The sequence below is a fragment of the Anomaloglossus baeobatrachus genome, chromosome 2, assembly GCF_048569485.1.
Source record: "Anomaloglossus baeobatrachus isolate aAnoBae1 chromosome 2, aAnoBae1.hap1, whole genome shotgun sequence".
Taxonomy (NCBI): domain Eukaryota; kingdom Metazoa; phylum Chordata; class Amphibia; order Anura; family Aromobatidae; genus Anomaloglossus; species Anomaloglossus baeobatrachus.
In genome coordinates this window covers 49,887,449-49,900,713 of record NC_134354.1, presented here as the reverse complement: position 1 = coordinate 49,900,713, position 13,265 = coordinate 49,887,449, and the positions used below count along the sequence as shown (strand labels likewise).

The 13,265-nt window shown below is 50.3% G+C and overlaps 1 protein-coding gene across 1 annotated transcript in view; it reads right to left on the bottom strand.

Moving 5' to 3' along the window:
• LTN1 (listerin E3 ubiquitin protein ligase 1) overlaps window positions 1-13,265 on the bottom strand; it is a 194,051-nt gene that overhangs the window by 40,679 nt on the left and 140,107 nt on the right. Inside the window, exons 25-27 of the mRNA XM_075335055.1 lie at window positions 12,816-13,002; window positions 10,917-11,088; window positions 9,949-10,169 (exon numbers count right to left, since the gene is read on the bottom strand). Coding sequence (XP_075191170.1) covers window positions 9,949-10,169; window positions 10,917-11,088; window positions 12,816-13,002 — 580 coding nt within the window. The remainder of the gene's footprint in view (window positions 1-9,948; window positions 10,170-10,916; window positions 11,089-12,815; window positions 13,003-13,265) is intronic.

Here is a 13,265-nt window from a genome sequence, read left to right as displayed (position 1 = left end):
ATTTCTGGATAATACCATTCACTTTACCATATAAAGAACAGAAAAATGCAGGTAAAATTCGATTAACCCCTTAACGACCCATGACGTACTGGGTACGTCATGGATCGTGTGCCAATAAGCCCCGCCGCCGGCCGGCGGCCGCGATCCGCGCACATATCAGCTGTTATCAACAGCTGACATGTGTGCCTGCTAGCCGAGGGTGGAATCGCTTCCACCCGCGGCCATTAACCCCTTACATTTCACTGCCAAAATCTGGCAGCAATATGTATATGGGCGCCGGCATGACAGTCACTTACCCCTCCCCCGCCGAAAGTCACGTGACATGATCACGTGACTTTCGGTGGTTGCCATGGTAGCACAGGGTCATGTGATGACGCCTGTAGCTAACATGACTCACTTCCTCTCAATGCCGGAATACAGCCGGCATTGAAAGTGAAGCAGCAAATCTGCAGTTCTCAGCCCTGTAGCTGAGATCTGCAGATAGTGCAGAGCGATCGGATTGCTGATCGCTATAGCCCCCTAGGGGGACTAGTAAAATAAAAAAAAAAAAAAAGAAGTAAAAAAAAAAGTTTTAAGAAATTAAAGAAAATAAAAAAAACCTAAAAGTTCAAATCACCCCGCTTTCACCCCATTGAAAATTAAAGGGTTGAAAAAATACAAAATACACACATATTTGGTATCGCCACGTTCAGAAATGCCCGATCTATCAAAATATAAAATCAATTAATTTGATCAGTATACGGCGTAGCGGCAAAAAAATTCCAAACGCCAAAATTACGTTTTTTGGTCGCCGCAAATTTTGCGCAAAATGCAATAACAGGCGATCAAAACGTAGCATCTGCACAAAAATGGTACCGTTAAAAATGTCAGGTCGAGACGCAAAAAATAAGCCATCACTGAGCCTCAGATGCTGAAAAATGAGAACGCTACGAATTTTGGAAAATGGCGCAAAATGTGCGCCACGTTTTTTGGACAAGCTGGTGAATTTTTTTTAACCCCTTAGATACAAGTAAACCTATACATGTTTGGTGTCTACAAACTCGCACTGACCTGAGGCATCACATAGATATCTCAGTTTTACCATATAGTGAACACAGTGAATAAAATATCCCAAAAACTATTGCACGATCACACTTTTTTAGCAATTTTTCCGCACTTGGAATTTTTTTGCCGTTTTCCAGTACACTATATGGTAAAACTTTTGGTTTCATTTAAAAGTACAACTCGTCCCGCAAAAAACAAGCCCTCATATGGCAAGATTGATGGAAAAGAAGGGAATTTTGTTTACTTACCGTAAATTCCTTTTCTTCTAGCTCCAATTGGGAGACCCAGACAATTGGGTGTATAGGCTATGCCTCCGGAGGCCGCACAAAGTATTACACTTAAAAGTGTTAAGCCCCTCCCCTTCTGCCTATACACCCCCCGTGCTCCCACGGGCTCCTCAGTTTTGGTGCAAAAGCAAGAAGGAGGAAAAAGAATTATAAACTGGTTTAAAGTAACTTCAATCCGAAGGAATATCGGAGAACTGAAACCATTCAACATGAACAACATGTGTACACAAAAAAACAGGGGCGGGCGCTGGGTCTCCCAATTGGAGCTAGAAGAAAAGGAATTTACGGTAAGTAAACAAAATTCCCTTCTTCTTTGTCGCTCCATTGGGAGACCCAGACAATTGGGACGTCCAAAAGCAGTCCCTGGGTGGGTAAAATAATACCTCGTAAGAGAGCCGTAAAACGGCCTCTTCCTACAGGTGGGCAACCGCCGCCTGAAGGACTCGTCTACCTAGGCTGGCATCCGCCGAAGCATAGGTATGCACCTGATAGTGTTTCGTGAAAGTGTGCAGGCTCGACCAGGTAGCCGCCTGACACACCTGCTGAGCCGTAGCCTGGTGCCTCAAAGCCCAGGACGCGCCCACGGCTCTGGTAGAATGGGCCTTCAGCCCTGAGGGAACCGGAAGCCCAGCCGAACGGTAGGCTTCGAGAATTGGCTCCTTGATCCACCGAGCCAAGGTTGATTTGGAAGCCTGTGACCCTTTACGCTGGCCAGCGACAAGGACAAAGAGTGCATCCGAGCGGCGCAGGGGCGCCGTACGAGAAATGTAGAGTCTGAGTGCTCTCACCAGATCTAACAAGTGCAAATCCTTTTCACATTGGTGAACTGGATGAGGACAAAAAGAAGGTAAGGAGATATCCTGATTGAGATGAAAGGGGGATACCACCTTAGGGAGAAATTCCGGAACCGGACGCAGAACCACCTTGTCCTGGTGAAAAACCAGGAAAGGGGCTTTGCATGACAGCGCTGCTAGCTCAGACACTCTCCGAAGTGAAGTGACTGCTACTAGAAAAACCACTTTCTGCGAAAGGCGTGAGAGAGAAATATCTCTCATTGGCTCGAATGGTGGTTTCTGAAGAACCAGCAGCACCCTGTTCAGATCCCAGGGTTCTAACGGCCGCTTGTAAGGAGGAACGATGTGACAAACCCCCTGCAGGAACGTGCGTACCTGTGGAAGTCTGGCTAGGCACTTCTGGAAAAACACAGAGAGCGCTGAGACTTGTCCCTTAAGGGAGCCGAGCGACAAACCCTTTTCCAGTCCAGATTGAAGGAAGGACAGAAAAGTGGGCAAGGCAAAAGGCCAGGGAGAAAAACCCTGAGCAGAGCACCACGACAGGAAAATTTTCCACGTCCTGTGGTAGATCTTGGCGGACGTTGGTTTCCTAGCCTGTCTCATAGTGGCAATGACGTCTTGAGATAACCCTGAAGACGCTAGGATCCAGGACTCAATGGCCACACAGTCAGGTTGAGGGCCGCAGAATTCAGATGGAAAAACGGCCCTTGAGATAGCAAGTCTGGTCGGTCTGGTAGTGCCCACGGTTGGCCGACCGTGAGATGCCACAGATCCGGGTACCACGACCGCCTCGGCCAGTCTGGAGCGACGAGGATGACGCGGCGGCAGTCGGCCCTGATCTTGCGTAACCCTCTGGGCAACAGTGCCAGCGGAGGAAACACATAAGGGAGCTGAAACTGCGATCAATCCTGAACTAAGGCGTCTGCCGCCAGAGCTCTGGGATCTTGAGACCGTGCCATGAACGTCGGTACCTTGTTGTTGTGCCGGGACGCCATGAGGTCGACGTCCGGCACCCCCCAGCGGCAACAGATCTCCTGAAACACGTCCGGGTGAAGGGACCATTCCCCTGCGTCCATGCCCTGGCGACTGAGATAATCTGCTTCCCAGTTTTCCACGCCTGGAATGTGAACTGCAGAGATGGTGGAGGCCGTGGCTTCCACCCATATCAAAATCCGCCGGACTTCCTGGAAGGCTTGCCGACTGCGTGTGCCGCCTTGGTGGTTGATGTATGCCACCGCTGTGGAATTGTCCGACTGAATTCTGATCTGCTTGCCTTCCAGCCACTGCTGGAACGCCTTCAGGGCAAGATACACTGCCCGTATTTCCAGAACATTGATCTGAAGCGAGGACTCTTGCTGGGTCCACGTACCCTGAGCCCTGTGGTGGAGAAAAACCGCTCCCCACCCTGACAGACTCGCGTCCGTCGTGACCACCTCCCAGGATGGGGGTAGGAAGGATTTCCCCTTCGATAATGAAGTGGGAAGAAGCCACCACCGAAGGGAAGCTTTGGTCGCCTGAGAGAGGGAGACGTTCCTGTCGAGGGACGTCGGCTTCCTGTCCCATTTGCGTAGGATGTCCCATTGAAGAGGACGCAGGTGAAACTGCGCGAAAGGAACTGCCTCCATTGCTGCCACCATCTTCCCCAGGAAGTGCATGAGGCGCCTCAAGGGGTGTGACTGGCCTTGAAGGAGAGATTGTACCCCTGTCTGTAGTGACCGCTGCTTGATCAGCGGAAGCTTCACTATCGCTGAGAGGGTATGAAACTCCATGCCAAGGTATGTGAGCGATTGGGCCGGTGTCAGATTTGACTTTGGAAAATTGATGATCCACCCGAAACTCTGGAGAGTCTCCAGGGTAGCGTCGAGGCTGTGTTGGCATGCCTCTTGAGAGGGTGCCTTGATCAGGAGATCGTCCAAGTAAGGGATCACCGAGTGACCCTGAGAGTGGAGGACCGCTACTACAGTAGCCATAACCTTGGTGAAAACCCGTGGGGCTGTTGCCAGGCCGAACGGCAGTGCCACAAACTGCAGGTGTTCGTTTTCTATGGCGAAGCGCAAGAAGCGCTGGTGCTCTGGAGCAATCGGTACGTGGAGATAAGCATCTTTGATATCGATCGATGCAAGGAAATCTCCTTGGGACATTGAGGCGATGACGGAGCGGAGGGATTCCATCCGGAACCACCTGGTCGTTACATGTTTGTTGAGAAGTTTCAGGTCCAGGACAGGACGGAAAGACCCGTCCTTCTTTGGGACCACAAACAAGTTGGAGTAAAAACCGTGGCCCTGTTGCTGAAGAGGAACAGGGACCACCACTCCTTCTGCCTTCAGAGTGCCCAGCGCCTGCAGAAGAGCCTCGGCTCGCTCGGGAGGCGGGGATGACCTGAAGAATCGAGTCGGGGGACGAGAGGTGAACTCTATCTTGTAACCGTGAGACAGAATGTCTCTCACCCAACGGTCTTTTACCCGTGGCAGCCAGGCGTCGCCAAAGCGGGAGAGCCTGCCACCGACCGAAGATGCGGAGTGAGGAGGCCGAAAGTCATGAGGAAGCCGCTTTGGTAGCGGCACCTCCGGTGGCCTTTTTAGGACGTGACTTAGACCGCCATGCGTCAGAGTTCCTTTGATCTTTCTGAGGCCTTGTGGACGAGGAGAATTGGGACCTGCCCGCGCCCCGAAAGGACCGAAACCTCGACTGCCCCTTCCTCTGTTGGGGTATGTTCGGTTTGGGCTGGGGTAAGGATGTATCCTTTCCCTTGGATTGTTTGATGATTTCATCCAAACGCTCGCCAAACAATCGGTCGCCAGAAATTGGCAAACTGGTTAAGCGCTTTTTGGAAACAGAATCTGCCTTCCATTCCCGTAGCCACAAGGCCCTGCGGAGTACCACCGAATTGGCGGCTGCAACCGCCGTACGTCTCGCAGAGTCCAGGACAGCATTAATAGCGTAAGACGCAAATGCCGACGTCTGAGTGGTTATGGACGCCACCTGTGGCGCGGACGTGCGTGTGGCTGCGTCAATTTGCGCTTGACCTGCTGAGATAGCTTGTAGCGCCCATACGGCTGCGAACGCTGGGGCAAAAGAAGCGCCGATAGCTTCATAGATGGATTTCAACCAGAGTTCCATCTGCCTGTCAGTGGCATCTTTGAGTGAAGCCCCATCTTCCACTGCAAGTATGGATCTAGCTGCCAGTCTGGAGATTGGAGGATCCACTTTGGGACACTGAGCCCAACTTTTGACCACGTCAGGGGGAAAAGGATAACGTGTATCCTTAAGGCGCTTAGAAAAACGCTTATCTGGACAAGCATGGTGATTCTGAACTGCCTCTCTGAAATCAGAGTGGTCCAGAAACATACTCGGTGTACGCTTGGGAAACCTGAAACGGAATTTCTCCTGCTGTGAAGCTGACTCCTCCACCGGAGGAGCTGAGGGAGAAATATCCAACATACGATTGATGGACGCAATAAGGTCGTTCACTATGGCGTCCCCGTCCGGAGTATCAAGATTGAGAGCGGCCTCAGGATCAGAATCCTGATCAGCTGTCTCCGCATCATCAACCAGAGATTCCCCCCTCTGAGACCCTGCACAATATGATGATGTCGAGGGAAAATCTAAGCGAGCTCGCTTAGTCGGTCTGGGGCTGGGGTCTGTGTCAGAACCCTCAGCCTGGGATCCATGAGATACCCCGGGAGGACATTGTTGGTCCAGCTGAGGTGGGCCAGGGAACAAAGATTCAACAGAGTCCCTGTGCTGAGATACCGGCCTGGACTGCAAGGCTTCTAGTATCTTAGCCATAGTCTCAGAGAGTTTTGCAAACTCCGTCCCCGTCACCTGAACAGTGTTAGCAGGTGGCTCCCCCTGGGCCCCTCTTAGCAAAGGCTCCGGCTGAGTAAGTGCCACAGGGGCGAACAGTGCACACAATGAGGGTCAGTGGAACCTGCCGGTAGCGGGGTCGTACATGCGGCGCAGGCAACATAATAAGCCTGTGTTTTGGCACCCCTGCCTTTCGTGGGCGCCATGCTATTATCTTCCCTGAGTAACACAATAGGGTATATAGCCAGAAATCAACTGTGCACCATACAGTGTAAAACATATATACCATAAACATATAATGTTACACTACTGCACAATGGGGCTAGCACCACAGGTGCTGCTTACCACCCGCCTAAAGCGGTTGTGAGGCCACCAGAGTCCCTGCCTGGGTCTCCCAGACTTTGTCCCCCTCTGCAGCGTCCGAGGAGCTGACAGGAATGGCTGCCGGCGTCCTGAGGAGAGGAGGGAGCCGTGGGCGTGACCCAGAAAGAGCGGGAACTGGTGCCCGCACTGTGCACAGTGAGAGGGGTGGAGTATGCAAAGCATGCTCCAGCCCTCAGTGCTGCTCGTTCTGTGCAGCGTCCCGCCCTTCCCCTGCCTGTCAGGGCTGTGGGCGGGAGGAAAGGAAACTAGGCCGCAAAAAGCCGGGGACTCTAGTAATAAACGCGGCCGCCGTAAAAGCGCGGCCGGCGTGAAAGTCCCCGGCGCACTACAAGTCCCAGCCGCGCCGCAGTGTTTCCATGGCCGCGGCGGTCAGTGCGGCAGTCCCTATACATAAACACACTCAGCAACGCTGAGTGTGTAATGGCACATATTAACCCGGTCAGCGCCGTGGTCCCCGGTGCACTAGCACACCCAGCAAAGCTGGAGTGTTGCTGTGCGCTGTCCCCACAGGGATACAGAGTACCTCCAAGTAGCAGGGCCATGTCCCTGAACGATACCCGGCTCCTATCCAGCAGGCTCCACAGGAGTTGTGGATGAAGCACGGTCTCAGTGCCTGGAGACCGATAGGATCCCACTTCACCCAGAGCCCTGAGGGGGATGGGGAAGGAAAACAGCATGTGGGCTCCAGCCTCCGTACCCGCAATGGATACCTCACCCTTACAACACCACCGACAAGAGTGGGGTGAGAAGGGAGCATGCTGGGGGCTCTATATGGGCCCACTTTTCTTCCATCCGACATGGTCAGCAGCTGCTGCTGACCAATCTGTGGAGCTGTGCGTGCGTGTCTGACCTCCTTCGCACAAAGCAAAAAACTGAGGAGCCCGTGGGAGCACGGGGGGTGTATAGGCAGAAGGGGAGGGGCTTAACACTTTTAAGTGTAATACTTTGTGCGGCCTCCGGAGGCATAGCCTATACACCCAATTGTCTGGGTCTCCCAATGGAGCGACAAAGAAATAAAAAAGTTACGCCTCTCGGAAGAAGGGGAGCAAAAAACAAAAACGCAAAAACAAAGTGCCCGGGGGCTGAAGGGGTAAAAAAAAATAAAAAAAATTCAACCATTTTATTTTTTTTTTAAATGGCATTCATTGTGTGGTAAGAACTACTTGGAAAACAGTTTCTCCAGGTCAGTCTGGTTATACTGATCCCAGAAGTTCAGAAGAATGCACAGCCATGCCCTTTAATGGAATGTTGGCGTGTCACAATGCAGCCAGGGAAAGAGACAGACAGGGAAAGAAACAGACAGACAGGGAAAGAGACAGACAGACAAACAGGGAAAGAGACAGACAGGGAAAGAGACAGACAGGGAAACAGACAGACAGACAGGGAAACAGACAGACAGACAGGGAAACAGACAGACAGGGAAACAGACAGACAGGGAAACAGACAGACAGGGAAACAGACAGACAGGGAAACAGACAGACAGGGAAACAGACAGACAGATAGGGAAACAGAGACAGGAAAAAACAGACAGACAGGGAAACAGACAGACAGGGAAATAGATAGGGAAAGAAACAGACAGACAGGGAAAGAGACAGACAGGGATACAGACAGGGATACAGACAGGGAAAGAAAGAGGAGACAGAGAGAGGGACAGAGAGAGGGACAGAGACAGGCACGGGGAAGGAGACAGGCACGGGAAAGGAGACAGGCACGGGAAAGGAGACAGGCACAGGCACGGGGAAGGGCACAGGGAAGGAGACAGGCACGGGGAAGGAGACAGGCACGGGGAAGGAGACAGGCACGGGGAAGGAGACAGGCACGGGGAAGGAGACAGGCACGGGGAAAGAGACAGGCACGGGGAAAGAGACAGGCACGGGGAAAGAGACAGGCACGGGGAAAGAGACAGGCACGGGGAAAGAGACAGGCACAGGGAAAGAGACAGGCACAGGGAAAGAGACAGGCACGGGGAAAGAGACAGGCACAGGGAAAGAGACAGGCACGGGGAAAGAGACGGGCACGGGGAAAGAGACGGGCACGGGGAAAGAGACAGGCACGGGGAAAGAGACAGGCACGGGGAAAGAGACAGGCACGGGGAAAGAGACAGGCACGGGGAAAGAGACAGGCACGGGGAAAGAGACAGGCACGGGGAAAGAGACAGGCACGGGGAAAGAGACAGAAAGACTGGTAGAAAAACAGAGAGACAGATACTATCCCTGGGCAACGCCATGTGATACAGCTAGTACATATATTATACACACATACATACATACGCACACACATTTAAAAGAGTAACATAAAAAATAAAAGTTTAGAAATTTATAAGATAAATAAATTTGGTTTGTCAACGTTTTATGATATAACAATATACTGCAATGCTAAGACAGGACCTGTACCCAAATTTTTTATGTTGAATTTATTAATCTCTCCATTGTGGAGAAAATAGCAATCAAATTATTTGGCACCTAATACTTCTATTAAGTTCAAGTGGGCGTGTACTTCTTCCCCGTGTATGAGGCTGACCAATCATAAGCAAAAAGCAACACACAGGAGAAAAAGAACACGCCCCCACCATAGGTTCGAGCAGATTTGTCAGTGAGTGAGATGTATGACAGACAGCCGTGATCTCCTGGTCTATCCTCCTGCATGATTAGAAAGTACTAATACAGTTGCCCTGGACCAGAGTTGAGAGAGTACCTAACTATTCGCACTCACTATACTCATAACGAGTACTGTCTAATATTCGCATATTCGTTCCAAATAGCGTGTGCAATGCAACTCATTTGGGGAAAACTTGCATGAGTAACTTGCAATTTTTCCCCAAATGACTTGCATTGCACGTGCTATGTGGAACCAATATGCGAGTATTAGACAGTACTCGTTATGAGTATAGCGAGTACGAATAGTTAGGTACTTGCAAGTACCTAACTATTAGGGAAAACTTGTATAATGAGTAACCCGAATGCCGTACTATTCCTGCGACTAGTGAATAGTGCGGCATTCGGGTTACTCGTTACTTTGCAAGTTTTCCCCATTAACTTGCAGTGTACACGCTATTTGGAATGACAGAGCGAGTATTAGACAGTACTCGTTATGAGCATAGCGAGTACGAATAGTTAATTACTCGGTCAACAACCGTGGACACCTCCTGGTACAAAACAATCCCGACCTTAACATTGTGCGACAGCAGCTCCTGGGTGATGGAGACAATGATGTCACTGACTGCTCCTCATGTTCCCCAGACACGAATCCTATGGAGAACCTCTTTATATTATGTATCAGTGTATCCAATGCTGCCAGGCAGCACTACAGACTGTCTGAGTCTACAAGGAGATCACCCAGGACACATCGCTACCTCGTTAGGAGCCCAGGTGTAATCAGTAGTGCACGCAGGCACGTGGGGGCCACACACACACGACTGATCACATTATAAGTTGGTGTGACAAATATCACACAAATTGGATCCATCTGTGATTTCAGGTTTTTTTTTATTTGATTTTTAATTGAACCCTGATATGGTTGGTGATTTTGGTTGATAACAAATTAGACAATTTCTATCAGTTAAAATTTTTCTTTTACTGGATACTGTGGTCCATTGCGTATACACGCACACGCACTACCGTAGACTGACTCACCGTCATGCCATCGAACATCTGCGTGCTGCACTGCACTGATGAGATTTCCTGAGATGACAACACTCCACTCACGTACTTTGTAGTAAATTTATCCACCACGCTGAAGATCCTCTTCTCGCAGCCGTTCCACCAGAGACGGACCATAGCGGGTAGATCCTTCAAAGTGATGTGATAAACGCAACACGCCAAATGGGGGATCTCGTACTGCAGAGTGGCGCAACCTACGGGAAGAGAAGAGGCACCATAATGTATATGCGTAATGAATCACATTGTTGTAGCCTACTATAGGATGGATATAATGTGCAAAAGCCAAGTATATGCAGAAGGTCCCCGGGAGCTGCAGACAACATGGATTCATCCTTTCTGGAGATGTACAGGCCTGTATGAAACACTGAACCCAGAACTCAGAGGGGGCGGCATCTTGTGGCTGCCACTTTGGTGTAGTGCCAATTCAGTTTGGGGTGGTCTGAAACAGACTAGTTCCTAGACTCAGAGGGTTTTATAAACTGTTAAAAAATAGAAGAAACTGGCAAAGGCCAAGATGGCAGACCCAAACCCAACCAGGAATCTCCGGCTTTAAGTCAGAAATGGCAGTGACTCCAACCAGTATCACTTAAAGGGCCCCAAGTCCGCCATGTAGAGACAGGGACTAATGCTGCATAGCAATGGCAGACAAAAATTGCAATACAGAAAGGATCCAAGGATTGCATGTCTCCTACCACATTGGCACGGCACCGTCTTGTGGCAGAATATGGAAGAGGTGCAGGGACGTGGGAACGGCATGGGGTAATTTAGCCGACTAAGGTGCACTTTGGTCTCTTCTGACATTTCTACGGTATATTAAAGTTTTCATTCTATTTCCTAAAAACCCCTTTAAATGAACTTTGCCATAACAGTAAACATTCGGAGGCTATGATTTTACGGTAAACGGGTGAAAGAAGCCAATGTGGAAGCTTTTCTGAACTCACCTTGTACGCTCAGGTTTAGCTCCTCGGTGAAGAAGGTTTTGGCTTCTCGGCAGGTCGCATCGCTCGCTTGGCCAGGAAAGATCGGGGTGTGAGGCATCAGCTTAAACAAGTTGTAGAGAAGTTTATTCAAGCTCTTTGTTTTCCGAAGATACTGGGAGTAGAGCGCCCGCAGCTGGTGAGGAGAGAATAAAGGGAGAGTCCAGCTCACCATTAGTATCACCAGGACGCCGTTTGGAGCACGGAGACCCTCCAATCTGGGACGTGCACCATAATTCAAAAGAACTCCAGCTTCACAAACTTGTGTTCTCCTTTATTTATTATAATGCTTCCAATAGCCTTATTGCCCAAATTCCACTATTTACTCATCAAACGTTTTGAATGTCGCAGAATCGTTAGTCATGATGATTAAGGATGCTGTGACACCCGAAACGCGTAGATTAGTAAGGCTGTGCGCCCACGTAGCAGATTTTTTGCACACAAAACTGCATGGTTTTGCAGGAAAAATGCACTTTTATCTATGGCGTTTTCTTTTAGGTCATGGAGATTGTGGGGGTTTCTGCAACGTACCCCTGCGATCGCCGGCTGGTCTCCGTCTGGTGTTACCGCTGAGTCCCAGCTCTCACTGCCAGGAACGGTGCCGCGCCACTGCTGGTAGTTTAACCCCCTGAATGCTGCGATCAATGCGATTGTAACATCCAGGCGGCAGGGAGAGGAATCGCTTACCTCATTCAGGCGATCGGGTCCCTGTAATGCGATCACATTACAAGATCTATGTCCGGATCATAGTGCTGAACCGCTTATTTAGATATTAAGAAAAATGTGAATTCCTCTGGAATAAAACATTGGATCTCAGATATCAAGGTGACATTGTATTTGACTTTCTATCACCTAAATGCCCATACAGGCGGCTTAGGAGGGTTGATCTTACTGACAGGGTTCCATTAATTATGTATTTTTCGGATTATAAGGTGCACTTTTCCTTCCAAATTCCAAAATTTGGGAGGAAAATGGGGGGTGCGTCTTATAAGCCGAATGTAGCTTACGGCGGGGTGGTGGAGAGGGGTCAAAAGAGTCATGGCAATGCTGCGAGTGCTGTGCTGGGCCTGCGGGCGCCGTGCTGCGGTGACCATGCTGGGCCTGTGGGCGCCGCGCTGCGAGCGCCGTGCTGAGGTGACTGTGCTGAGGCTGCGAGCGCCGTGCTGAGGTGACTGTGCTGGGGCTGCGGGCGCCGTGCTGCGGTGACTGTGCTGGGGCTGCGGGCGCCGTGCTGCGGTGACTGTGCTGGGGCTGCGGGTGCCGGGGCTGCGGCGACTGTGCTGGGGCTGCGGGCGCCATGCTGCGGTGACTGTGCTGGGGTTGCGAGTGGTGAGGGCTTCAAATAACGGCGCCCGGAGTCGTTGCGTGCGCAGATGGAGCTCTCAGCTCAAGATCTCATCTGTGAACATGCACGGCCTACAGCCCATTGATCTCTCAGCAGCAGACTTAAGGAAAATGGCACCTAGAGGTGCACAGATGAGATCTCGGCTTGTCATTGAGCTGATCGCTCAATCTGTGCAATCGTTGACTCCAGGCACCATTTCTTTGAAGCCCGCACTGACAGTTTCTCGGATGGCATCTGGGACACCCGTCGCACCACCCGCAGCATCGCCCTGCTCCACCACCACTCTTGCCTCTTGTGACCCCGCTCCACCACCCCTTCCCCAGTAAGGCATCACCAAATTATAAGACGCACTCTTTTTTTTCACCTTTTCTCTAAATTTGGGGTGCGTCTTATAATCCAGTGCGTCTTATAAACAGAAAAATACGGTATATAAAAGAAAACGTTTAATAATTTTTATATCACAAACATTTTTTGAGGACTCTCCACACAAGGTGGGAATGTGGATGATGGGAACATACTTGAGATGACGCAGCCTTGAAGAAGGTCAGCACAAGTTTCCAGGTCAGAAGATAACCCAGGACGAAGCAGAACTCTTCCTTCAGGGGTCGGATTACGGCAAAATCTCCCACTTGGATTCCTTGTAGAAGAGCTTCTACCAAATCTTCCTGGAGAGTCAAGACGGACATCAGGGCGGCCGGCGGAGATCTACGGAGAAGGAAACCTCACGGTCAGAGCTAAGAAATCCTCAATGTACGGAGGATCGCTGGTGCAGATCGACGGCTCCGATCTTAAACACTACAATTAATGGGAAATTTGTAATAACTAGAGTCTCGATTTATTCTATCCTCCCCAAAGAGGATAACCTAGATCGGGATCTCCACTTGTGGCTTTTGTACATTACAAAAAAAAAAAAAAAAAACTAAAATCATCATCAATATAAAAAAAACATGGAAGTCCCGGGCGTAATT